This window comes from Podarcis melisellensis (genome assembly GCF_964234715.1).
Source record: "Podarcis melisellensis genome assembly, chromosome: 8".
Lineage (NCBI taxonomy): Eukaryota > Metazoa > Chordata > Lepidosauria > Squamata > Lacertidae > Podarcis > Podarcis melisellensis.
Window position 1 is genome coordinate 6,154,539 of NC_138540.1, and position 23,833 is coordinate 6,178,371.

General features: G+C 46.8%; 2 protein-coding genes across 2 annotated transcripts in view; both read left to right on the plus strand.

Moving 5' to 3' along the window:
* The first annotated feature begins 131 nt into the window (after positions 1-131).
* On the plus strand, positions 132-1,993 carry LOC309376315 (uncharacterized protein). The gene is made up of 6 exons (XM_081922596.1): positions 132-255; positions 549-713; positions 822-926; positions 1,044-1,149; positions 1,395-1,457; positions 1,704-1,993. The coding sequence occupies exons 1-6, from the start codon at positions 220-222 to the stop codon at positions 1,892-1,894; spliced, it is 666 nt and encodes a 221-aa protein (XP_081778722.1). The 5' UTR covers positions 132-219; the 3' UTR covers positions 1,895-1,993.
* Position 1,994: 1 nt separating this feature from the next.
* LOC309376304 (uncharacterized protein) overlaps positions 1,995-23,833 on the plus strand; it is a 46,196-nt gene continuing 24,357 nt past the window's right edge. The window contains exon 1 of the mRNA XM_081922574.1: positions 1,995-2,144. Within this exon, the coding sequence (XP_081778700.1) occupies positions 2,097-2,144 (48 nt within the window). The 5' untranslated portion in view covers positions 1,995-2,096. The remainder of the gene's footprint in view (positions 2,145-23,833) is intronic.

Below are 23,833 nucleotides of genomic sequence, written 5' to 3' on the forward strand. Positions count from 1 at the left end.
AGCACTCTTTTGCTGGCACAATACTGAAGGGCCTGTGCTAAAAGGCGTGAGGCCTTTCAGACCTTTGAAAAGATTCTCTCTTTTGTGTAGGACCCTTCGCTTCTGCGGCTGTTGCTACTGGATTCCCTCCCTTCTGCAGAAGCCGATGCCCTCCCAGAGTTGATAGAGCTGGTAGACCAAGCCTACCATTCCAGGGAGCTGGGAGAAGAAGACCTGAAGATGCTGGCGGCAACCTACTGCGGTCTGGCTGCCCATGTGAGTACGAAGGAAAACATGACATCACACCCGGTGGAGGAGGAATGCTTTGGAAGAGGAAGGGTGGGGTTTAGACTAGCATGCAGTGGAGATGTTCTGGCTTCAGGAGGGTGTTCATCTGGAGCACCTTCTCTTGGAAGCCTGCCTGGAAAACGCAGGGGGAGAGTCACCCCTGCCCCCAGTCTCCCCCAGGAGGAGGATAGGAGGCTGAGCAGCCTCAAAACACCCCAGTGGGCAGGGGAAAGGAAAGTGATCTGATGAGAAGCACAACCTCTGATATTTTCTGCCTACAGGAGGAAGCCTCCGTCCGGGAATCAGCCATCCAACACCTGGGGCTGCTTCGGGGCTGGGTGAGAGACCAAGGGCTTCCCATCATAACAACAACAACAGAAGAAGAAGCCATTCACGAACTAGTTGTGGTCCTCATTCACCTCGAAGACGAGGACGAGGTAGCCAAGGTGAGGGCCAAAGAGGTGGACTTACACAGTAGGAGGGAGGGATTGTTCTCAGGAGCTACCGAGACTATGTACTGCAATTTGTAACCCTCTTCTCTTCTTGTGTTGCAGGCCGCAAGGAGGGCTCTTTCCCATCTAGCCCCACAAGTGAAGTGGTGGGCTCGTTCCAACAAATTTAGCCTCCACTTTGCTCTGCACCAGGCTGCCAAGCATCTGGTAAGGTCCCTCTGCTTCGTTTGCAGCTTTGCGCAGGCATGTCTCTGGGAGTGCAAGGCTCTTCTGCCGTGCTCTCAAGCCTCTCTGATGCCACTTCTCCTTTGTCTTTGCCCACAGAGCAAGACCTTCAGCAAGGACATCCTTCGGAGTGCTGCCTTAACATGTACGAAGCCGTCCGCCAACAGGCTGCCATCAGTCTCCAGGGTGGCAGCTCTGCTTCTGGGTAAGTCAAGCAACGTCCTTCCTTGGTAGGGATGGACAGAAACGTCTTGGTAACGATGGCAGGGAGGATGGACATGTCTCCAGGCCACCTGCTAGGTAGGCCTCCATCTGTGCCCAGATCTTGCTCTGAGTGCTCCGCAAGGGTGGAGGCCTCTAGAGCATACCTGTCCCCCTGCCGAGCTGCCTCTGTCTCCGCTTGCTTTGCATCGAGATGACGTCCCTTTTCTTGCCTATTTCTCTCTCTAGGTCATCTGGCTTTCCGGGATGCCAGTTTCATCCACGATCAAGACATGGCATCCTATGGAACATGTGAGTGAGACGTACGGAGGGCAGGGAGGGATGCTTCTGCTGAGAAAGGTCTTCAGGGGAAGGCAAATTCCCAGATGTATGTTCAGACAGAGGTGCCACAAGATGAACATGCAAAGAGAATTGGAATGTGACTTCACTGCTCTCTCTCACACACAAACACACCTGACGGCTGTTTTCATATTGTTGATGGATGGCTCTTTTCCTGTGTATCTCCGCCTTGCTCAACCTTTCTCCCTTTCCACTCAGGGCTGGAAGAGATGCAGCAGCACGAGGAAGAAGGGCTCAGGCAGACAGGGAGGAGCTGCCTGAACATCATGCAGCGGGCCTATAAACATCGGAAGAAAGGCAGGGTCCAGCGCTTTTTGAGGAGGCTGCTCCACTGCGTTCACAGGGAACCTTATCCGCAGGACTTCCTGAGCTGCATGCCAGGTGAGTGAGGCATCTGGTGGGCTATTGGGACATCTGGTGGGTTGTTTGGATGGGGCGTTTCTCAACGAGCCCCTTTCTCCTCCTGATAGAACATCCGCAGCAGCGCCAGGCCAAGGCAACGTAACACCAGAGTTGTGCTGCAGTGAAACCATCTTCTGCTCTCCGCGGGATCCAGTCTGGACCAGCGCCTGGAACATCAACATCATCAGGATGGACCAAGAGGAGTGGTGCTGCCCTCACGACCCTCCGTACACAGCGGTAGGAAACCTTGTTGTTGTTGTTGTTGTGTTTCTTGTTGATGTTGTTTTTGACTGTTGATTTTATTGATTTTGAATCTCAGGGTGGTTCACAACACCAAGTATATGAAGAACAAAATACATAATACGAATAATCACTGCACAAAATTCATAATAAAAATATCAGAACATAATATAAATTAAAATAATAAAAACATACTAAAAATAGCCACAAGACTAATGTTTGCACACTAATAAACAATACAAGAGCCCTGAAACAGCACTCCAGCCCACAAATACAAACTCTAAATCAACATAACACATTTAACAATCATTTTAAACAACCCTAACCTTCTTGAAGAAGGCTGATATATTAGATTTAGAAGGTTGGAATACGAGGTTTGGATGGCACGCCTACCTAACATACAACAAAGTGGCAGTGCATAAGGACTTTTTAAATCATATAGTCAGAATTTCATTATACAAGGTCTGGGATAAGTACCACAGACTATTAGAGCCCAAAATACTCTGGTGGGTATCCCCAGTGGAGATGATAACGGTAAAAAAGACAAACATGGACACAAATTGGGCGACATCAAGTTCACAGCATGTTATACAATAAGGGAGAATTTAATGGAAATGATCTACCGATGGTACCTAACCCCCGCCCCGAGGAATTGGCAAAAATCTATAAGCAAAAAACCAATGTGTGCTGGAGATGTAACACTGAGATAGGAGCAATGCACCATATATGGTGGGGTGTAAGGAGATAAAAAGCTTTTGGAACAAAGTTCTTGAATAAATCATTAAGATTTTAAAAAAATCATTCAACAAGAAACCAGAAGCGTATGTTGCAAGCATATAATTTTGATTCCTAAGATTTTAGGCACTTCTAGCCTTAACAATTTAAGCATTATTAGGATACATGGTTATACATAAAACGTAAAGGTAAAACTCTTCCAGGTGGCCTTGCCACATTCCCCCCTTTCAAGTTTAGAAACAAGTCACAGTTGTTTCTCCAGCTTAACTCTCATGTTGAACCCCGGTATAGACAACTGTGTCTCTCAAGGGGATCTCTTCAGGGGGCATTTCACGAATTACTTGAGCGTACGCATGCTCTTCTTCTGCCAGAGGGGGCAGGGCTTGGTATATGGCCATGATGTGGGTTTCAGTGAGATTCTTAATGCTTTGGGCCACCATTCCTCTGACTAGAGATATGCAGCAAGGGGCGATGCGAAGAAGTATTAGGAAGACTAATCCTCCTACCGCAATGGCGGTCAAAAGGCTATGTAACCATCCTACTCCTGGGACCCAAGACCACATCCATTCCCAAGGAGTCTGACTGGGTTGGTTATCATTTATAAGGGCCTGTAATTTTGACAACTCGTCCTGAATAGTGTTGTTGAGGTCATGAAACTTCACTCTGCATTTGACTTCCGGGACTATTTTACAAAAACCTCCTGATTTGGCAAGAAGGTAGTCAAGAGCAAGTCTATTAGCTGCTGCTATCTGCTTCAAATCCTCAATCTCAGACTGCAACTGGGATATGTGTAGTGGCATTGATGGTTTTCTCCAACCTGCATGTTAGGGCAAATAGTGCTTCACGATTTTGTTCAGCCACAACTCCCGGATGTTTGCCGATGGTGAGGATGCTAACGAAGCCTCCACCAACAGCACCCACAGACCAGGCCAGGAAAATCCAATCACTGCACTGTTCCCCTTGGACTTCTCTCCTCTTTCTGTTTCTAAGAGAGGGTAGAGGAGGAAAAGCCTCCACAGTCACAGGGAAAGTAAAGCCACCTATTCCCACACACTGATAATCACCAGGGTGGTAATTAGTGGCTAGTCCATTATACAAGAACCAAAGATTGGGGTCCTTGATCAGCCAGCCAGAACAGATGGATCCCTGTCCGGTGAAGTTGACTCTATATTGGTGAAAGTATGGATACAGATCTGAGGATGTGGTGTTGCTTTGGTAAGAGGCGTTGAAGGAACCCCACAACCAAAACTTAGCAGTGCACTGTGTGTAATTTCCCATCCAACCTTTATGTTGGTGGTGCTGGACATGCGGCCAATCTTTCCATTTGGCGTTCCATGATCTAGAGGCATAACAACAAAAGCACAAGCCCTGGGTGGTTCTGGAGAACCGGAAATATCGGTAGGAGGTATCATTCATTTCAGAAGGAGGTGTCACGAAAAGGCCTCTTTGATTATACAGTAGGCCTGCCAAGACAATGTCAGGGTCCCTGATTAGTCCTGGGATGAGGGACATGTCAGCTACCTTTCTAGGGTGTTCATAATAAAGGGTGACATTTCCCCCATATATTTGAAGCATCTGCTTAGCATTCTTTACAAAAGCATTTCTTTTGTCATTGGTCTCCTCAAGGTCAAGATGCACATCAGGGTTAACATCAACTTCATCATGATCAAGGAACTCCATGGGTTCAAGGAGTCCAAGGATATCAACAATTCCTCCTGGATAGTAAAAGAAGATAAGAAGGAGAACAGTTATTATTACTGTAAGAAGAACTGGAGGTAACCAAGACCAGAGCACACCTGGAGAGTGAGCCAGGAGAGTGAGTTCAGCTGCACCCAGTAGAGCCTCTTAGTGGTCCCTGGGTTCTAGTCAAACTGGAGTGGTCAATTCACACTGATACACCCTGCTATTGCTACTCAAAAAAGGGTTGTGGGGGGGGTGGAGGAAAGAAGGGAGGAAAGAAGGCTACTGTGGCCAGTATGGTGGGAGGAAGTGCACCTTGGGGTGGTGGGTGGGAGAACCCGACTACAGTTCTTTTAGGTTCCCCGGCCATTTACCTCCTATGATAGGTTGGTCTCGGCCGAAACCCTTCTAAGGGTATATGGGTATAAGGCACAGCTGCCTTGGTAATGCTTGTACCCAAACGGGTATGTACCAATCATGAAAATACAAGGGGATATGACATCCGTAATCCCCCAACAACTCTACCCACTCATCAATTATGTCCCCTAGCCCATCCACATTCCTTACTACTATCTGTACAGCTGGTCTGTATTTAAATGTGGCACAAATTGAGGGCTGGCTGATAATTCAACTGGTAAACATCCTCCCATCTGCCGGTGCAGTTCCTCAATCTTCGGGTGTGCATAGACTCAGTGAGAGTCTGCAGTGAGAACAGACCTTTCTTAACTGCTCCTGTCTCCTCCTTAGAGGAGCAACCTGTTGCTGTTGTTGCAAGATTTCAATCTCTTTAATTTTTCCCCCGTCTCCCCGAGTACCAATCCTTCTTAATCGCAATCTCTTTCAGTATACAATGTCCTCATATAACAGCTTTGAAAGCGTCCCATCCTACCGGGATCTCGGCTGAAGCATTGTTTTCTTTAAAATACCAACCAATTTGTTTTCTAATATATTCCCTGTCAATCTCTTTTGCCATTATTAGGTTATTGTACCGCCATCTCCTACTTTTTCCATCCTCTTCCAGTCCCAGCTCCCCAAATAGTGGAGCATGGTCTGAAATCCATATTCCCATAGTTTTTGCCGTTCTAACACTGATTTCAGTCCCTTCTTTAATTAGCACGTAGTCAATATAAGAGAAAGTCTTATGTCTGTTGGAGAAGAAGGTAGGTTTGGTATTGGGGTTTCCTCTCTCAGAAACATCCTTTAATCCCCATTTAGATAATCTGAAAGTACTATCGTTCTTTATATTCCAATTAAAGTCTGCTGTAACGATAACTTCCCCTTCAGCGTAAAACTGCAGTCTATTCAAGGTTTTCTTTATAATTTTTTTCTGTCTGCTGTTAGTGCTGTATATATTAGCTATTGTAAATATTTTTTGTGACACTTTAATTTTTAAGAATATAAATCTACCATCATTATCTTTTTTCGGCCTAAGATTTGCATTACATAGTATAGCGACCCCTCTAGCCTTGTTTGTCGCTTTCGATTCTGCTATTAGGCCCCATTGCTGAGAGCGTAACAAAGGTCGGTTTTTTGCTTTGGCTCTATGAGTCTCCTGAAGCCATAGTATATCCACTTTCGTTTTCTTTGCCAGTGTCAGTGCTCTGTAGTGTTTGAGGCCAGCCTGTTAACATTTAAAGATAAAACCTTTAAAGATCTATCCATTATCCCAGCTACTGTTTGTTTTTTGAATCCCTCTGTGTACATATATTATATTTTCAATTCTGGCCCATTCAACTCCCCCCTGAGACTCAGTTAGGGATCTGCATGATCCCTGTCTCATGGTATCTCGGAGAACCACACTCCTCTCCCTTCGCTCTTGGAAAGTTTATATCAGAAAAAAGCAACATATATATATTTACAAAAGACCATTTTAGATGTCTCTAGTATATATTATTTCTTGCTGTTTCCTTCCCCTCTTGACTTCCGTCTTCTCTTATTCTCTTGTCTCTGTACTGGAGATTCTTGAGATTCTTCACTCGACGCTCCCTGTTGGTCTACCTGTAATTCTTCCGAACATGAGAGTTCTTGCTCAGTCTGTCCTTGTAGTCCAACTCCTAAATCAGCTAGCATTTTTTTTTGCTTCACCAGGGTTCTTAGCAGAATATTTCCTGCTGTCTTTAAAAACCAACAGTGTAGCAAGGTAGGCCCAGGTAAAGAGGATTTTATGATAGTAGAAATCTTGTGCAAACTGCTGCATACATTTCCTGTTTTGAAGCGTTTCCTGAGAAAAGTCTGGTCTCACTATGACCTTTCGCTGTTTAAACTGCAGGTCTGCTTTCTGCCGGAGTGATTTATAAATTTGATCTCTTACCTTCTCTCTTGTGAATGCCATAATTACAACCCTGGGAAGTCCAGAGCCTCCTCGTGATGTGAACACCCGGTGCACTCTCTCAATTTCATTCTGCTCAATTTCAATTCCTTGTTTGAACCAGTTCAAGCTGGGTGGTACAGGTCCAAACCGGTTGGAACTGGTTTAGACGGGTTGGAACCGGTCCAATCCAGTTTGAACCAGCTGAAACCAGTTGGGAAAAGTCCATGCGGGTTTCAACTTGCCCACACCAGTTTGAACTGGCCCAGACTGGTTAGAACTGGCTCAGACTGGTTGGAACAGGTCTAGGCTGGTTTGAACCGGTCCAAGTCGGTTGAAACAGGTCCAAGCCGGTTGGAACCGTCTAGGCCAGTTTGAACCGGTCTTGGCCGGTTTGAACAGGTCTAGGCCGGTTTTAAACAGCCCAATCCAGTTTGAGCAGTTCCAAGTGGGTTGGAACTGGCCCAGACAGGTTGGAGCAGGTCCAGACCAGTTGGAGCAGGTGCAGGTCATTTGAAACTGAATTTGACCAGTTCAAACCAGCCTAGGCCAGTTCAAACCGGCTTCGACCAGCACAAATCGGCTTGTACTGTTTCAAACGAGTCTAGACCTCTTCCAACCAGTCTGAGCTAATTCCAACCAGTCTGGGAAAGTTGGAACACGCCTGGACCTTTTCCAACTGGTTTCGGCTGGTTCCAACTGGCTTGGGCTGGATCCTACTGGTATGAAATGATTCCAACAGGTCTGGGCTGGTTCCAAGCGACATAGACCTGTTCCAGCCAGCCTGGACCTGTTGTAACCAGCTTGGGCCAGTTTCAAATGATCTGCACCTGCTCCAACTGGGCTGGACCTGCTCCAACCTGTCTGGGCCAGTTCCAACCCACTTGGAACTGTTCAAACCGGCTTAGACCGGTACAAAACTGTCTTGACCAGTTCAAACTGGCTTGGACCCGCAGAAACCGGCCTAGACCAGTTCAAACTGGCCTAGACTGGTTCCAACCAGCTTGAACCTGTTTCAACCGACTTGGACCGGTTCAAACCAGCCTAGACCTGTTCCAACCAGTCTGGGCCTGTTCCAATTGGCCTCGGCAAGTTGGAACCCACCTGGACATTTTCCAACTGCTTGCTTGAAAGCCCGGAAGGGTTAACACCAGCAGGGGGACCTCTGCTGATGCACATCAACTGGAACCAATTCATACCTGTTGTGTCCGGTCCACACTGGTTGGAACCAGCCCAAAGCAGTTGCAAAAGGTCCAGGCAGGTTCCAACTTGCATAGACCACTTGGAACTGGCCCAGACTGGTTGGAACAGGTCTAGGCTGGTTTGAACCAGTCCAAGTCGGCTGAAACAAGTCCAAGCTGGTTGGAACCAGTCTAGGCCAGTTTGAACCGGTCTAGGCCGGTTTCTGCGGGTCCAAGCCGGTTTGAACTGGTCAAGGCAGTTTTGTACCAGTCTAAGCCGGTTTGAACAGTTCCAAGTGGGTTGGAACCGGTCCAGGCCGGTTCTTAGAAGCAGCCCAGACCAGATGGAAGCATTTCATACCAGGTGGATCCAGCCCAAGCCAGTTGGAACCAGCCGAAACCAGTTGGAAAAGGTCCAGGTGGGCTCCAACTTGCCCAGACCAGTTTGAACTGGCCCAGACTGGTTGGAACCAACTCAGACTGGTTGGAACAGGTCTAGACTGGTTTGAACCAGTCCAAGCTGATTTGTGCTGGTTGAAGCCGGTTTGAACAGGTGTAGGCTGGTTTGAACCAGTCAAATTCAGTTTCAAATGACCTGCACCTGCTCCAACTGGCCTGAATCTGCTCCAACCTGTCTGGGCCAGTTCCAACCCACTTGGAACTGCTCAAACTGGCTTGGGCTGTTTAAAACCGGCCTAGACCTGTTCAAACCGGCCAAGACCGGTTCAAACTGGCCCAGACTGGTTCCAACCGGCTTGGACCTGTTTTACCTGACTTGGACCGGTTCAAACCAGCCTAGACCTGTTCCAACCAGTCTGAGCCAGTTCTAACCAGTCTGGGCCAGTTCAAACTGGTGTGGGCAAGTTGGATCCTGCCTGGACTTTTCCCAACTGGTTTCAGCTGGTTCAAACTGGATTGGACTGGTTCCACCCGACTTGGACCGGTTCAAACCAGCCTAGACCAGTTCTAAGCAGTCTGAGCCACTTCCAACCAGTCTGGGCCAGTTCAAACTGGTGTGGGCAAGTTGGATCCCGCCTGGACATTTCCCAATTGGTTTCAGCTGGTTGAAACCAGCCTAGACCTGTTCAAACCAGTCTGAGCCAGTTCCAAGCAGTCTGGGCCAATTCAAACCAGCCTTGGGAACTTAGAATCTGCCTGGACTTTTTCAAACTGCTTTGGGCTGGTTCCTACTGGGTTGGGCTGGATCCAACCAGTATTCAGGGGTCCCAGCAGGTCTGGGCTGCTTCCAAGTGACACAGAGCTGTTCCAACCAGCCTAGACCTCTTCAAACCGGCTCAGACCGGCAGAAACCAGCCTGGACCAGTTCAAACCGGCCTAGACCAGCTCAAACCGGCTTGGACCGGCACCAACTGGCCTAGTCTGGTTTAAACTGGCCTAGACCAGTTCCAACCGGCTTGGACCGGTTCAAACCAGCCTAGTCCAAGCTAGTCCAAACCAGCTTGGACTGGCACAAACCTGCCTGGACCGGTTCATACTGGCCTAGACTGGTTCCAACCGGCTTGGACATGTTTCAACCGACTTGGACCGGTTCAAATCAGCCTAGACTTGTTCCAAGCAGTCTGAGCCAGTTCCAACCAGTCTGGGCCAGTTCAAACTGGTCTGGGCAAGTTGGAACCCGCATGGACTTTTCCCAACTGGTTTCCAACCGGTCTGAACCGGTTCCAACAGAATTGATGGTAACAGGGCGCCGGGGCACTGAATGTGGACCTTTCAGTACCGCATTTCCAAATCAGGCGACTGCATTTTGATCGGGAACAAAGGGAAGCGAATCTCTGAGAATCTGGTAAGTAGCACTTCACAAGGGACATAGCGATGCGGGGGGAGTGTTCAACGGCTTGTAATTCAAGCACTCCACTAGGCTGTATGATAGCAAATTTCAAAAGGGCTTTCTCAGGGGACTATGGTGTCAAACTGACCCCAGAGACTTTGAGAATGCATTGTGAGCTGAATTGGCCAAGCCAGGTTGCGTTGCGAGTTCCCGCCTCCCACCAGCAGGAATAAAGACACCGTTATTTTAAGGTTAATGGGCTAAAATTGGCCACAACTTTATTGGTCCTATCCGACTATCCGGCTTCGGCCTGCTTGCTTGAAGACCCGGAAGGGTTAACACCAGCAGGGGGAGCCCTGCTGATGCACATCAACTAGGCACTCCCCCGGGGTCACCGCTCAGGGGGCGTGCCTTGGGCCCTGGCCTCCATAGGCTTCCGACAGGGCCAAGCCCCCTGGAATCCTTTACCGGACTAGCCTTTTGTTGGTTGTTATATAAAATTTCTTTTTCCCATACTGAGATTTTTTTTATCAAACCCCTTAATGTTATTATCCTTCTCAAATATTGTTTTTAATTGGAAATATTCTAACCAATTCACCCCCCCCTCTCTTTTGATTCTTCAAATTTCTTTACTGTTGGGCAAGCTTTGATCTCTTCTACGAGTTCCCTATATGTTAGCCAGCTAGCTTTCATATTGCTTCTATGCAAGGCTGATGACTCTATAGGTGATAGCCACCATGGAGTTTTGGCTGTTACTATTGTTTTATTTCTTTCCCAGACTTCGAATAGGGTCTTTCTCACCAAATGATTAGTGAATCCTCTATGTGCTTTTATTTTATCGTGACCCAGGTAGCCATGCCACCCGAAAACTTTGTCCCAGCCCTCCAGGTCTAAGATTTCGGTATCTGTCAGTAGCATCCAATCTTTCAGCCATGCAGCCTCAAAATACAGCTTGAGGTTTGGGACTGCGAACCCGCCCCTTTCTCTCGGCTCCACCAGTATTTTGAACCTTACTCTTGGCTTCTTACCTTGCCAGATAAAATTAGGTAGATCCTTTTGCCAACCTTTAAAACATTTTGTCCCGATAATTATTGGGATCATCTGGAAAAGGAAGAGCATTTTTATGAAGGATATCCTTCCCCATAAGGACAAGTTCAATTTATTCCATTTATTTAGATGTCCTTTTATTTCCTTCCACTTCTTCACATAGTTATCCTTGTACAAATTTGTATTTTTATTTATGATCCAGATCCCCAAATACTTAACTTTCGTGGTCATTTTAAGGCCTGTTACTCTTTCCAATTCTTCCTGTTCCTTTACCCCCATATTTTTTGTTAATAATTTAGATTTTTCTTTATTTAACTTAAAGCCTGAAACTCCTCCATATTCAAACAATTTCTTTAGTGCTTCTGGTATACTTTCTTCTGGGTTTTCTGTAGTCATGATTACATCGTCCGCAAACACTTTAACTTTATATTGTCTATTACCTAGACTAATCCTCTTGATTTTTGGCTCCTTTCTTATTGCTATTAGGAGTGTTTCCAGCATCATAATAAACAAAAGTGGGGATAGAGGGCATCCTTGTCTGGTGCCTCTTTCAATTTGGAATTCTTCAGTTATTTCATTGTTAATTATTAACTTAGCTTTCTGGTTCTCATAGATCGCTTTAATACCATTCGAAATTTTGTTCCCAAGTTTCAAACTTTCCATAGTGTGGACCAGAAAATTCTAGTCCACACTGTCAAGAGCTTTCTCCGCATCTACCAGTAACACTGACACCTTCTTACTAGGTTTCATATCAATATATTCTAGAAGATCAATCACTATTCTTGTATTACCGTATTTTTCGCACCATAGGACGCACCGGACAATAGGACGCACCTTGTTTTAGAGGGGGGAGAACAAGGAAAAAAAATTCTTCTGCTCTCTGCCCAGCGCCCCTTCAGCGAAGCGGCAGGAAGCACTGCGCAGAGAGTGGGAGAATTTTCCCCCTTTTGTTATCCCGCTCTAAAACAAGGTGCCATTTAAGGTGCATTCAGGCGACTACCTTGGAAGCCTGGAGAGCGAGAGGGGTCGGTGCGCACCGACCCTTCTCACTCTCCAGGCTTCAGGTTCCTTTCGACCTGCTCTTTGGGGCTGGCGGGGGAAGCCCACCACCAGCCCCAAAGAGCAGGTCAGGGAGCAGCGGCCATAGGCGCGCATCACCTCTCCAGCCGGGAGAGGGTCGCGGGGGGCTGCTTTAGCCCCGTGCGTGCTCTCCCGGCTGGAGAGGTGACGCGCGCCTATGGAGGCTCCTGCCATAGGCGCGCGTCACCTCTCCAGCCGGGAGAGGGTCGCGGGGGGCTGCTTTAGCAACGTGCGTGCTCTCCCGGCTGGAGAGGTGACGCGCGCCTATGGAGGCTCCTGCCATAGGCGCGCGTCACCTCTCCAGCCGGGAGAGGGTCGCAGGGGGCTGCTTTAGCCCCGTGCGTGCTCTCCCGGCTGGAGAGGTGACGCGCGCCTATGGAGGCTCCTGCCATAGGCGCGCGTCACCTCTCCAGCCGGGAGAGGGTCGCGGGGGGCTGCTTTAGCCCCGTGCGTGCTCTCCCGGCTGGAGAGGTGACGCGCGCCTATGGAGGCTCCTGCCATAGGCGCGCGTCACTTCTCCAGCCGGGACGGCGCGCGCGGGGCTAAAGCAGCCCCCCGCGACCCTCTCCCGGCTGGAGAGGTGACGCGCGCCTATGGCAGGAGCCTCCATAGGCGCGTGTCACCACTCCAGCTGGGAGAGCGCGCACGGGGCTAAAGCAGCCCCCCGCGACCGTCTCCCGGCTGGAGACGCGGGGCTGGTAATAAGGTTATCCACCCTTCGCGCCAATTCCCTCATTTAATTCACCTTTTGCTCATCTCTCCAAACCTCATCATTCATCCTCCACTTCCCTCTCGTATGTTTTTTCAAGCTTATGTGTATAGTAACTGGATTATGGTCTGGGAGAGATTTATTCAGAATCTCTGCTTTTACCAAGCTCAATGTCAATTTTTTCAAGGCCCAAATTGCGTCTATTCTCCCTCCCGATTTTTTATCTTCAGAAAAATAGGTAATATCCTTCTCAGTGGGTTGCTTCAATCTCCAGGTATCGAATAAATTAAGATTATCAGTCAACTAGAAGAACGATAATGGTAGTCTGCCTGAGTTTGATTTTCCCTCTCTCTTGGTTCTATCCATTTCAATAGATATAACTCCATTCATATCTCCCATCATAATTATCTTTCCATTCTCAAATTCCCAAAGCTTCTCTTCCAATTTTCTGTAAAATTCAGATTTATTATTATTTGGAGTATACACTCCTGCCACTATTATCTTTTCTTGATTTATTTGTATTTCTACTCCTACTATTCTACCTTCCTCGTCTTGAAATATTAGTTGTGGACTTAACGCTGGTTTTACATAAATTACCACCCCTCTTTTCTTTTCCGCTCCTGCGGCTATAAACTCCAGACCCAAGTTCTTGTTTTTTAGTACCCGTATATGATTTTTAGATACATGGGTCTCTTGTAGACATATTATATCCCATTTTCCTTTCTTTAAGGTACATTCTACTTTGTTCTTTTTCAATTTACTGTTCAAACCATTAATATTCCAGGAAATACACTTAAAGGCCATACACTTTTATTAAATTTATATGAACTACTTTAAAATCAGGGGTAGTTGGTAAAGAAAAAGAAAAAGAAAAAATAATAATAATATAAGGGCACAAAAGGTAGAAGTCGTTATAATAATTCTAGCTTTATCTTGTTTCTTCTCGCTCTTGGAGCCTTTCTCCTCCCAGCTCCTCCCAGTACTTCCTCCCAAAAATTCTGGTCTCCTCCACCGATCTAAGGGTTCTTCTTCTCTCTTTATATGTAAAGGTAAGTCCTTCAGGAAATTCCCACCTAAACAGAATTTTATTCTTCTTCAGCGCTGTCATTAAGAATCTGGAATTATCTCTCCTCTTCAACAACCTGGTTGGGATCACCTTCATAATCTCGATTACTTTGCCCTCTATACACAAGGGATCATTTCTATTCTTTAATAGGATTTTTTCCCTGAGTAGCCTCGAGTTCAGAAATACTAAACAATCTCCTGGTCCCTTTTTGTTTCTTGACTTGTTCACCTTAATCCTAAATATTTTTTCAATGTCCAAAAGTAATTCATCTCCCTTGATCCCTAACCAATCCGCCAGTTATTTCAATAGTTTTGTTGAAATTTCTTCCTCCTGGTTCTCTTTAACTCCTCGGAAGCGCAACAACATCTCCTTTTCCTTCATCTCAAGGACAGCAATTGCATCCAGGGTCTCTTCCTGAACCTTCCTCAGTTCCTCAGTTTCCTCTTTGTTTGAATCTCTTTGATCCGCCTGAATTTTTTTCATGGCTTCCTCTTGTTTTCATGACTTATTCTTTATCTCCTGCACCATCTTGTCTAGCTCTTTGTTCTTTGTTGTCAGTTGGTTCACTTGATTAGAAAGGTCCATTATTAATGTGGATTTTTTCTCAATCTTAGTGTCCATACTCTCCACTTTTCCAACTGCTTGCTTGAAGATCCGGAAGGGTTAACACCAGCAGGGGGAGCCCTGCTGATACACATCAACTAGGCACTCCCCCGGGGTCACCGCTCGGGGGGCATGCCTTGGGCCCTGGTTTTGGACGGGGCCATGCTCCCCAGAATCCTTTACCGGACTACCCTTCAATATCCGGGGGAGGTGATGGCGCTCCTCTCCCCAGACATCTACATAACAATACCCATACCAATGCCTAACCGCCACTCGAGCAAAGCTCGCCGCCAATACCCTCAGACCTGCAACCAATCCCTAATCCCCACAGATCTGTCAGCCAACCAAACATCGTTTTCCTCATTGGAAATATGCACGCCATCCTCGCAGTAGAGGGTCACCTTGCTGAACTGGATGTTGGGGTGGTCAATGACCCACCCACCCCCAGCACTGCCACTCTACGCGCCACTGAGCGTTCCAGGATCTTTCTGGATTTGTTCATAGCAATAGGGCATCGGCAGTCCCTCCAAGTGCGCCTTTCCAACAGTGATGACCAAATTATGACTAAATTTGGGGAAGAAATCCTCCGATCATCAAAACCATCGAAAATGTTCCACATTAAGTCCACGCTCTTCCGGTAGGCCAAATCATTTCCATCCTGCTGAATAAGAAGGGCATCGGGTGGGCCTTTCATGGCGGCTCTAGCTTTTACTGCTGGCAGAAATTCCGCCCAACGCATTCCACAGCGAGTGATCCAGGAGATTTCAACATGCTTTGGCAGATCTAACCCACACCCCTGGCCACGGTTGACAGCACGGTTTCTGGTCCAGTGGACGTTACTATGGCCTATGATCCAAACGCGCACAACCACGTCACCTAAAAGGAAAAGAGCATAACAAGGAGGGGTCAGGGGTGATGAAAACAGTCATAAAGGCCTCCGAATGTACCCTTTAAAAGCATCTGACTTCCATCGGCACCAGATCTTTTATCCTTTCAGCCAGTAGGTGGCTGCCCCGATCCGAATGAGTGGGCCAGAAATTCAGCTGGGGGAAACCACAAGCAGCAATTGCCTTAGGCATAACGCATGTAAACTTATGTCTTGTAAGGCAGGAGCCATCTGCATGTATAAAAAATGGTCCAGGGGTATTTGGTCTCATATATATAAATTGTCTTGCGTCCTTTACTGGGCGTGGCCCTTTCTTTTGAGTTGCTATAAGCCGAATTAGGGCCCCTTTACCTAGCTGATCAGTTTTTGAGCTCCTAATATGGCGAACTAGATCTGAGCGAGATAATGTCACATTCTTTAAGAGGATCCCACGTGCAACAGAATCTGGCTGGTCGTCGCAAACCACTTCGCATATTCACAAGGCGCCGAAAAAGGTGATGGAGTAAGCTGCTGAAAATAGGTGCTAAAGAAAGGTGCTAAAGGTCTCAAAGGCTGCACATGCTACCGAGCATCCCATGGGCATGGCTTTATCTATAAAATATGCCCCTTCAAATTTAAAACCCAGCCAACGGAAGTCGTTCGGGTGAACTGGAAGAAGACGAAAGGCAGACTCGATGTCACACTTAGCTAACAGGGCTCCCCTGCCGAATCTCTGAATAAGCTTTACTGCTTGGTCAAAGGAGGCATACCTCACGGAACACAGTTCCTGTTGTATTGCATCATTAACCGAACTCCCCCTTGGATAGGAAAGCTGGCCCGGGATGACACGGCCGAGGATTCCCAAGATCGCGCGGGGCTGGGAGCCAGAAGCCCGCAACAACACCTCCTCCCGAGGTCGGAAGTGGCTTTCCGAAATGGCCTTCGGAAGGTAGTTTTGATGTGGAATTGAGCCGCCTAGTTTGGGTCTCAGTAACTAGGGACCCAGGAGGCCACCCAGATCAATTCCCCTATATTGATCAGTGGTATAATGTTTGCATGAAAAATCCTCCATGGATGAAGAAGTGCAAGGGCGACACCTGCCAGATTTTAGCAGTGAAGCAGGAGGCCCGGAAAAAAACATAGATAAACCCAAGCCTCCAGCCCCTGCTAAGAAGATATACAAGGGCCACCCAGAAGAGGAGGATTATCTCCTTCTGCCTTCATATGCCCCTTCGGCCAGGATTGTGCCATCACCTCCAGTCCAGCCACCCGCTGCAGTCCAATTATTACAAGCTCCATCTAGCATTCCGGATGTGCCCTCCTTGCCAGCCCCAGTGCTGGTACAAAATCAAGCCCAAATTGCCCAAGTCCAAGCCCCCCAGGAAAAGGAGGCCCTGGGAGCTGTGGGAGGAGCCGAACCTGGAGAAGTGGCCGCAACTCCAACCCGGGGTGACATCAGCAACTCTGTAGGCACTCCAGACACTGAGAGAAAGTCAGGCCTGTGGGCAGTTATGGATGCAAGAAGTGATACTGGAAAGAGGTTAGTAATAAAGATGACGGAAAGTGATGCAACAAGCCCCCCCCCAATGCCACTTCCATCTAAAGGAGGACATTACCTTCGTAACAAGAAGGGGGGCCAAGCCCCGATGTTCCCTTTGAGAGCCGTTTTGGGACCCCAAGAGCCCGGGCCCACAGATGATCAGGGCCGCCCCACCAGTGCATGGCCCATAGGTTCTGTTACCTTGCAATATGTGCCATTCACTACTACAGTGGTGCCTCGCAAGACGAAAAGAATCCGTTCTGCGAGTCTCTTCATCTAGCGGTTTTTTCGTCTTGCGAAGCAAGCCCATTGACGGCTTAGCGGATTAGCGGCTTTTAGCGGCTTATCGGCTTAGCGGATAAGCGGCTTAGCGGCTTAGAAAAAGGGGGGGAGGAAAAAACCCCCGCAGGAACTCGTAAGACATTTTCGTCTTGCAAAGCAAGCCCATAGGAAATTCGTTTTGCGAAGCACCTCCAAAACGGAAAACTCTTTCGTCTAGCGAGTTTTCCGTCTTGCGAGGCATTCGTCTTGCGGGGCACCACTGTACTGACCTGCTAAACTGGAAAACCCATACCCTGCCTTTTTCTGAAAAGCCTCAAGCTATGCAGGACCTAATGGCCTCACTCAAGGTAACCCATCTGCCCAGGTGGCAAGATTGCAGGCATCTTCAACGCTGAGGCAAGGAGAATAGATGCCACTGCAGAGCAAAACCAAAGGGGGGAGGTGCCACCAGCAGAGCCAAACTCCTATGGGTGGGTCTGTACTCGGTACCCCCTTGCAGTTTCAAACTGGCTTGGACTGGCACCAACTGGCCTCAACCGGTTCAAATGGGCCTAGACCTGCTCAAACTGACTTGGGCCATTTCAAACTGGCCTAGACCTGTTCCAACCGGCTTGGACCAGTTCAAACCATCCTAGACCTGTTCAAACCGGCTTGGACCTGTTTCAACCGACTAGGACCGGTTCAAACAGCCTAGACCTGTTCCAAGCAGTCTGAGCCAGTTCCAACCAGTCTGGGACAATTCAAACTGGTGTGGGCAAGTTGGAACCTGCCAGGACTTTCGCAACAGGTTTAGGCTGGTTCCAACCAGCTTCGACGGGACCCAACTTGTATGAACTGGTTCTGACAGGTCTGGACTGGTTCCAAGCGACATAGTCCTGTTTGAACCAGCCTGGACCTGTTCTAACCATCTTGGGCCAGTTCCAACCCACTTGGAACTGTTTAAACTGGCTTGGGCCATTTCAAACCAGCCTAGACCAGTTGAAACTGGCCAAGACTGGTTCAAACCGGCCTCAGCCGGATCAAACTGGCTTGGACTGGTTCAAACCGATCTGAACAGCTTCCAAATGGCTTGGACCGGCTCAAACGGGCCTAGACAGATTCCGACCAGCTTGGACCTGTTTCAACCAACCTGGACCAGTTGAAACCAGCCTAGACCAGTTCCAACCAGTCTGAGCAAGTTCGAACCTGTCTGGCCCAGTTGAAACTGGTATGGGCAGTTTGAAACCTGCCTGAACTTTTCTCCAATTAGTTTGAGCTGGTTCAAACCGGCTTGGACCGGTTCCAACTGACTTGTACCGTATCCAACCAGTACGAACTGGTTCCAACAGGTTTGGGCTGGTTCCAAGTGACATAAACCTGTTCCAAGCAACCTGGACCTGTTCCAACTAGTCTGAGCTAGTTCCAACGAGTCTGGGCAAGTTCAAACTTTGGACCGGCACATACTGGCCTCAATCGGTTCAAACCGGCTTGGAGCAGTACAAAGCAGCCTAGTCCTGTTCAAACCTGCTTGGACCAGTATGAACCGGCCTGGACCGGTTCATGCTGGCCTAGACCTTTTCAAACAGGCTTGGACCGGTTCCACCCGGTCTGATCAGGATCCAACTAGCTTGGACCTGTTCCAACCTGCTTGGACTGGTTCAAAACAGTCTAGATCTGTTCCTGTGTAAGCTAGTTCCAACCGGTTTGGGCTAGTTCAAACTAGTCTGGGCAAGTTGGAACACGCCTGGACCTTTTCTAACTAGTTTGGGCTGGTTCCTACTGGCTGGGACCGGATCCAACTGGTATGAACTGGTTCCAACAAGTCCGGGCTGCTTCCAAGTGACACAGAACTGGTCCAAGTGGCCTCAAACTGTTCAAACCGGCTCGGACGGGCACAAACTGGCCTAGACGGGTTCAAACTGGCCTAGACCAGTTCAAATCAGCTAGGACCGGTTCAAACTGGCCTGAACAGGTTCCAAGCGGCTTGGACTGGTTCCAACCAACCTGGACCTGTTCCAACCAGTTTGGGCAAATTTCAAATGACCTGCACCTGCTCCAACCTGTCTGGGCCAGTTCCAACCCACTTGGAACTGTTCATACTGGCTTCGGCCAGTTCAAACTGGCCTAGACCGGTTGGAACTGGCCAAGACCAGTTCAAACTGGTCTAAACAGCTTCCAACTGACTTGGACCGGTTCAAACCAACCTAGATTGGTTCCAACCAGTCTGGACCAGTTCCAACTGTTCTGGGCAAGTAGGAACCCACGGGACCTTTTCCAACTGGTTTGCACTGGTTCCAACCGGCTTGTACTGGATCCAACTGGTATGAACCTGTTCCAACTGGGCTGGGCTGGTTCCAAGCGACATAGACCTGTTCCAACTGGCCTGGAGTTTTCTAACCAGCTTGGGCCAGTTTCAAATGACCTGCACCTGCTCCAACTGGCCTGGACCTGCTCCAACAGGTCTGGGCCAGTTCCAACCCACTTGGAAATGTTCATACTGGCTTTGGCCGGTTCAAACTGGCCTAGACCGGTTCAAACTGGCCTAGACCGGTTGAAACTAGCTTGGACCGGCACAAGTTGGTTTTGACTGGTTCAAAGCAGCCTAGACCTGTTGCAGACGTCTCAGCTAGTTCCAACCAATCTGGGCCAGTTCAAACTGGTCTGGGCAAGTTAGAACCTGCCTATACTTTTTCTAACTGATTTGAGCTGGTTGAAACCGGCTTGGACTGGCTCAAACTGGCCTAGACCTGTTCAAACCGGCTTGGAAAGGTTCCAACCGGTCTGAACAGCTTCCAACCAGCCTTGACCGGTTCAAACCAACCTAGACCGGTTCAAACCAGTCTGAACCAGTTCAAACTGGTCTGGGCAATCCACCACAACCTTTTTCCAACTGGTTTGTGCTGGTTCCAACCTGCTTGGACTGGATCCAACTGGTATGAACTTGTTCCAACTGGGCTGGGCTGGTTTCCAAGCGACATAGACCTGTTACAACCGACCTGGACCCAATCTAAGCAGCTTGGGCCAGTTTCAAATGACATCCACCTGTTCCAACCGGTTCAAACCAGCCTAGACCTGTTCCAAGCAGTCTGAACCAGTTCCAACTACTCTAGGCCTGTTCAAACTCGTCTGGGCAAGTTGGAACCCACATGGACTTTTCCCAATTGATTTCAGCTGGTTCAGACTGGTCTGAACCGGTTCCAACAGAATTGATGGTAACAGGGTGCTGGGGCACTGAATGTGGACTTTTCACTACCGCATTTCCAAATCAGGCGACGGCATTTTGATCGCGAACAAAGGGAAATGAATCTCTGAGAATCTGGTGAGTAGCACTTCACAAGGGACATAGCGATGCGGGGGGAGTGCTGAACAGCTTGTAATTCAAGCACTCCACTCGGCTGTATGATAGCAACTTTCAAAAGGGCTTTCTCAGGGGACTATGGTGTCAAACTGACCCCAGAGACTTTGAGAATGCATTGTGAGCTGAATTGGCCAAGCCAGGTTGCGTGGCGAGTTCCCGCCTCCCACCACTAGGAAGGACACATGACGCTGTTATTTTAAGGTTAATGGGCTAAAATTGGCCACAACTTTATTGGTTACAGGTGATGAGCAGTTTTGGCTTAGGCATTGGTCCTATCCAACAATCTGGCTTCGGCCTGCTTGCTTGAAGACCCGGAAGGGTTAACACCAGCAGGGGGAGCCCTGCTGATGCACATCAACTAGGCACTCCCCCGGGGTCACCGCTCGGGGGGCGTGCCTTGGGCCCTGGCCTCAATAGGCTTCCGATAGGGCCAAGCCCCCCGGAATCCTTTACCGGACTAGCCTTCAATCTTCGGGGGAGGTGATGGCGCTTCCCTCCCCATACATCTACATAACAATACCCATACCAATGCCTAACCGCCACTGGAGCAAAGCTCGCCGGCTTAAATCTAAAGGATTTAGAAATATGGTCAAATCTGAAGCTTTCATTGCTAGGCCGTATCGCTGTGATAAAAATGAATGTATTGCCAAGAATGTTGTTTTTGTTTCAAACATTGCAAATTTTGGATAAAATGGACTGTTTCAAGAAGTGGCAGAGAGATATTTCTAGATTCGTCTGGCAGGGCAAGAAGCCTAGAATAAAATTTAAAATACTAACTGATGTAAAGGAAAGAGGTGGATGTGCCCTGCCAAACCTTAAACTTTACTATGAATCAGCCTCATTTTGCTGGCTGAAAGAATGGCTGCTTCTTTAAAACACAGACATTTTGGACTTAGAAGGTTTCAACAATGTATTTGGGTGGCATGCATATCTGTGGTATGATAAGGTCAAAGCACATAAAGCATTTAAAAAACATATTGTCAGGAAAGCATTGTTTAATGTCTGGACAAGATATAAGGACTTACTTGAAAACCACCCAAGGTGGTTGTCACCGATGGAAGCGAAGGCTCAGAAAAAGCTCAATATGGAGGCCAAATGGCCGAAATATTGGGAAATTTCGGAACAAGAGGGAGATAAATTGAAACTGCAGAGGTTTGAAAAACTAAAAAACAAAGTGAGAGATTGGCTTCATTATTATCAAATAATGGAGGCATACGATTTGGACAAGAAAATTGGCTTCCAGGTGGAAAAATCAAAATTGGAAACAGAACTGTTAGATTCCAAAACTAAGACTCTGTCAAGGATGTATAATCTGCTGCTGAAATGGAATACTCAGGATGAAATGGTGAAATCTGCTATGATTAAATGGGCACAAGATGTTGGACATAACATTATGTTGGCTGACTGGGAACAGTTATGGACCACAGGCATGAAGTTTACGGCATGTAATGCCTTAAGAGAGAATATTATGAAAATGATATACAGGTGGTACATGACACCAGTCAAGCTTGCAAAAATATATCATTTGCCTGATAATAAATGCTGGAAATGTAAAGAGACCGAAGGTACATTCTTTCACCTTTGGTGGACGTGCCCAAGGATTAAGGCTTTCTGGGAGATGATCTATAATGAAATGAAAAAGGTATTTAAATATACCTTTCTGAAGAAACCAGAGGCCTTTCTCCTGGGCATGGTTGGCCAATTGGTGTTAAAGAAGGATAGAACTTTTTTTATGTACGCTACAGCAGCAGCAAGAATACCGATTGCGAAGTATTGGAAGACACAAGATCTACCCACCAGGGAAGAATGGCAGATGAAGGTGATGGACTATATGGAACTGGCGGAAATGACGGGCAGAATCCGAGACCAGGGAGAAGAATCGGTAGAAGAGGGTTGGAAGAAATTTAAAGACTATCTACACAAACACTGTAAAATTAATGAATGTTAGAAGGATGCTGGAATGAAGTTATGTGGTTTTAGCAGCAATGTTATAAAGGAGTATGTAAAAATGGGTTGTTCACAGGTGAGAATGTAAAGTTACAATATATTAAGATAAAGGATTAAGATAAAAACAAAGATGGAGAGGATTTGCTGAATTAACTAACTGAAGTAGAATACAAAAAAGGGAGGTGTGAGGAGGTCAAGGAAATAAGTAAATGAAAGATATGTTATGGAAAAAGTGATTTGTTTTTAATTGTTTTTATTTTTCAGTATTTTGTATTTTTTGTTTTATTGTTATTATTATTTTCTTATCTTTGTAATCTTATGAAATTTCAATAAATATTATTTTTTTAAAAAACAAGAGGGTTAAAAGCAATTTATGAACAACAAGAATCAAATATAATAATAAATAATGACACGACTGATTATTTTAAAATACAGAAGGGCACCAGACAAGGGTGCCCACTTTCACCATTATTATTCATTTTGATTTTGGAAATACTAAATCAAGAAATCAGACTGGATCAAGAAATAAATGGAATATCCCTAGGGGAGAAAATATACAAAATAAGGGCATTTGCCGATGATTTAGTGTTAATGGTGGAAAATCCAAAGGAAAGCATAGCAAAGGCTCTAGAAAAAATGGAAAACTTTGGAAGGGTCTCAGGTTTTGCTTTGAATAAAGAAAAAATGAAACTAATGGTAAAGAACATGGGAGACCAAGAGAAAAAGGAACTGGTAGAAAAATTTGGATTACAAATTGTAAAAAAAGTGAAATATTTAGGAATCCAAATAACAATGAAAAATATAAATTTGTTTGAAGATAATTATAAAAAAATTGGGAAGAAACAAAAAGAGAAATGGAAATTTGGACAAGATTGAATTTAACACTCTGGGGTAGAATTTCGGCTATTAAAATGAATATTTTACTAAAACTCTTGTTCCTTTTTCAAATGATTCCCATAATAGGTAAAGATGATTGTTTTAAAAAATGGAAAATGGACCTAACAAAGTTTATATGGCAAGGCAAAAAGCCACGGATCAAACATAAATTACTAACCGACATAAAAGAGCGGGGAGGCATTGGACTCCCAGACCTGAGACTATATTACGATGCAGCATGCTTTAGTTGGATCAAGGATTGGATCAAATTGGATAACAGTGACATTTTGGTTTTGGAGGGATGGAACAACAGATACGGTGGGCATGCCTATCTAATATACAACAAAGTGGCAGTACATAAAGAATTTCTCAGTCATGTAATTAGAAATGCATTATACAAGGTCTGGGTGCGACATAGAAGGTTGTTAGAACCGGAAACCCCCTGGTGGGTCTCACCGTTAGAAGTAATATCGGTTAAAAAGAAAAATATGATAGGAAAAATGGCAACATACTAGCAGCTCCTAAGGGCCAATTAAAGCTGAGACCATATGAAGAGGTGACCCAATATTGTACCACATGGTTCCAATATCACCAAATTGTCCAAATATTCAATCAGGATAAAGCAATAGGATTTGAAAAAG

Bases quoted from the DNA above. Each gene is read 5' to 3' on its own strand.
- LOC309376315 (XM_081922596.1), top strand. From the start codon at position 220: ATGCTGGCGGCAACCTACTGCGGTCTGGCTGCCCAT. The intron at 714-821 runs GTGAGGGCCAAA...CTTGTGTTGCAG, and splicing joins ACGAGGACGAGGTAGCCAAG to GCCGCAAGGAGGGCTCTTTC. The intron at 1,150-1,394 runs GTAAGTCAAGCA...TTCTCTCTCTAG, and splicing joins GGTGGCAGCTCTGCTTCTGG to GTCATCTGGCTTTCCGGGAT.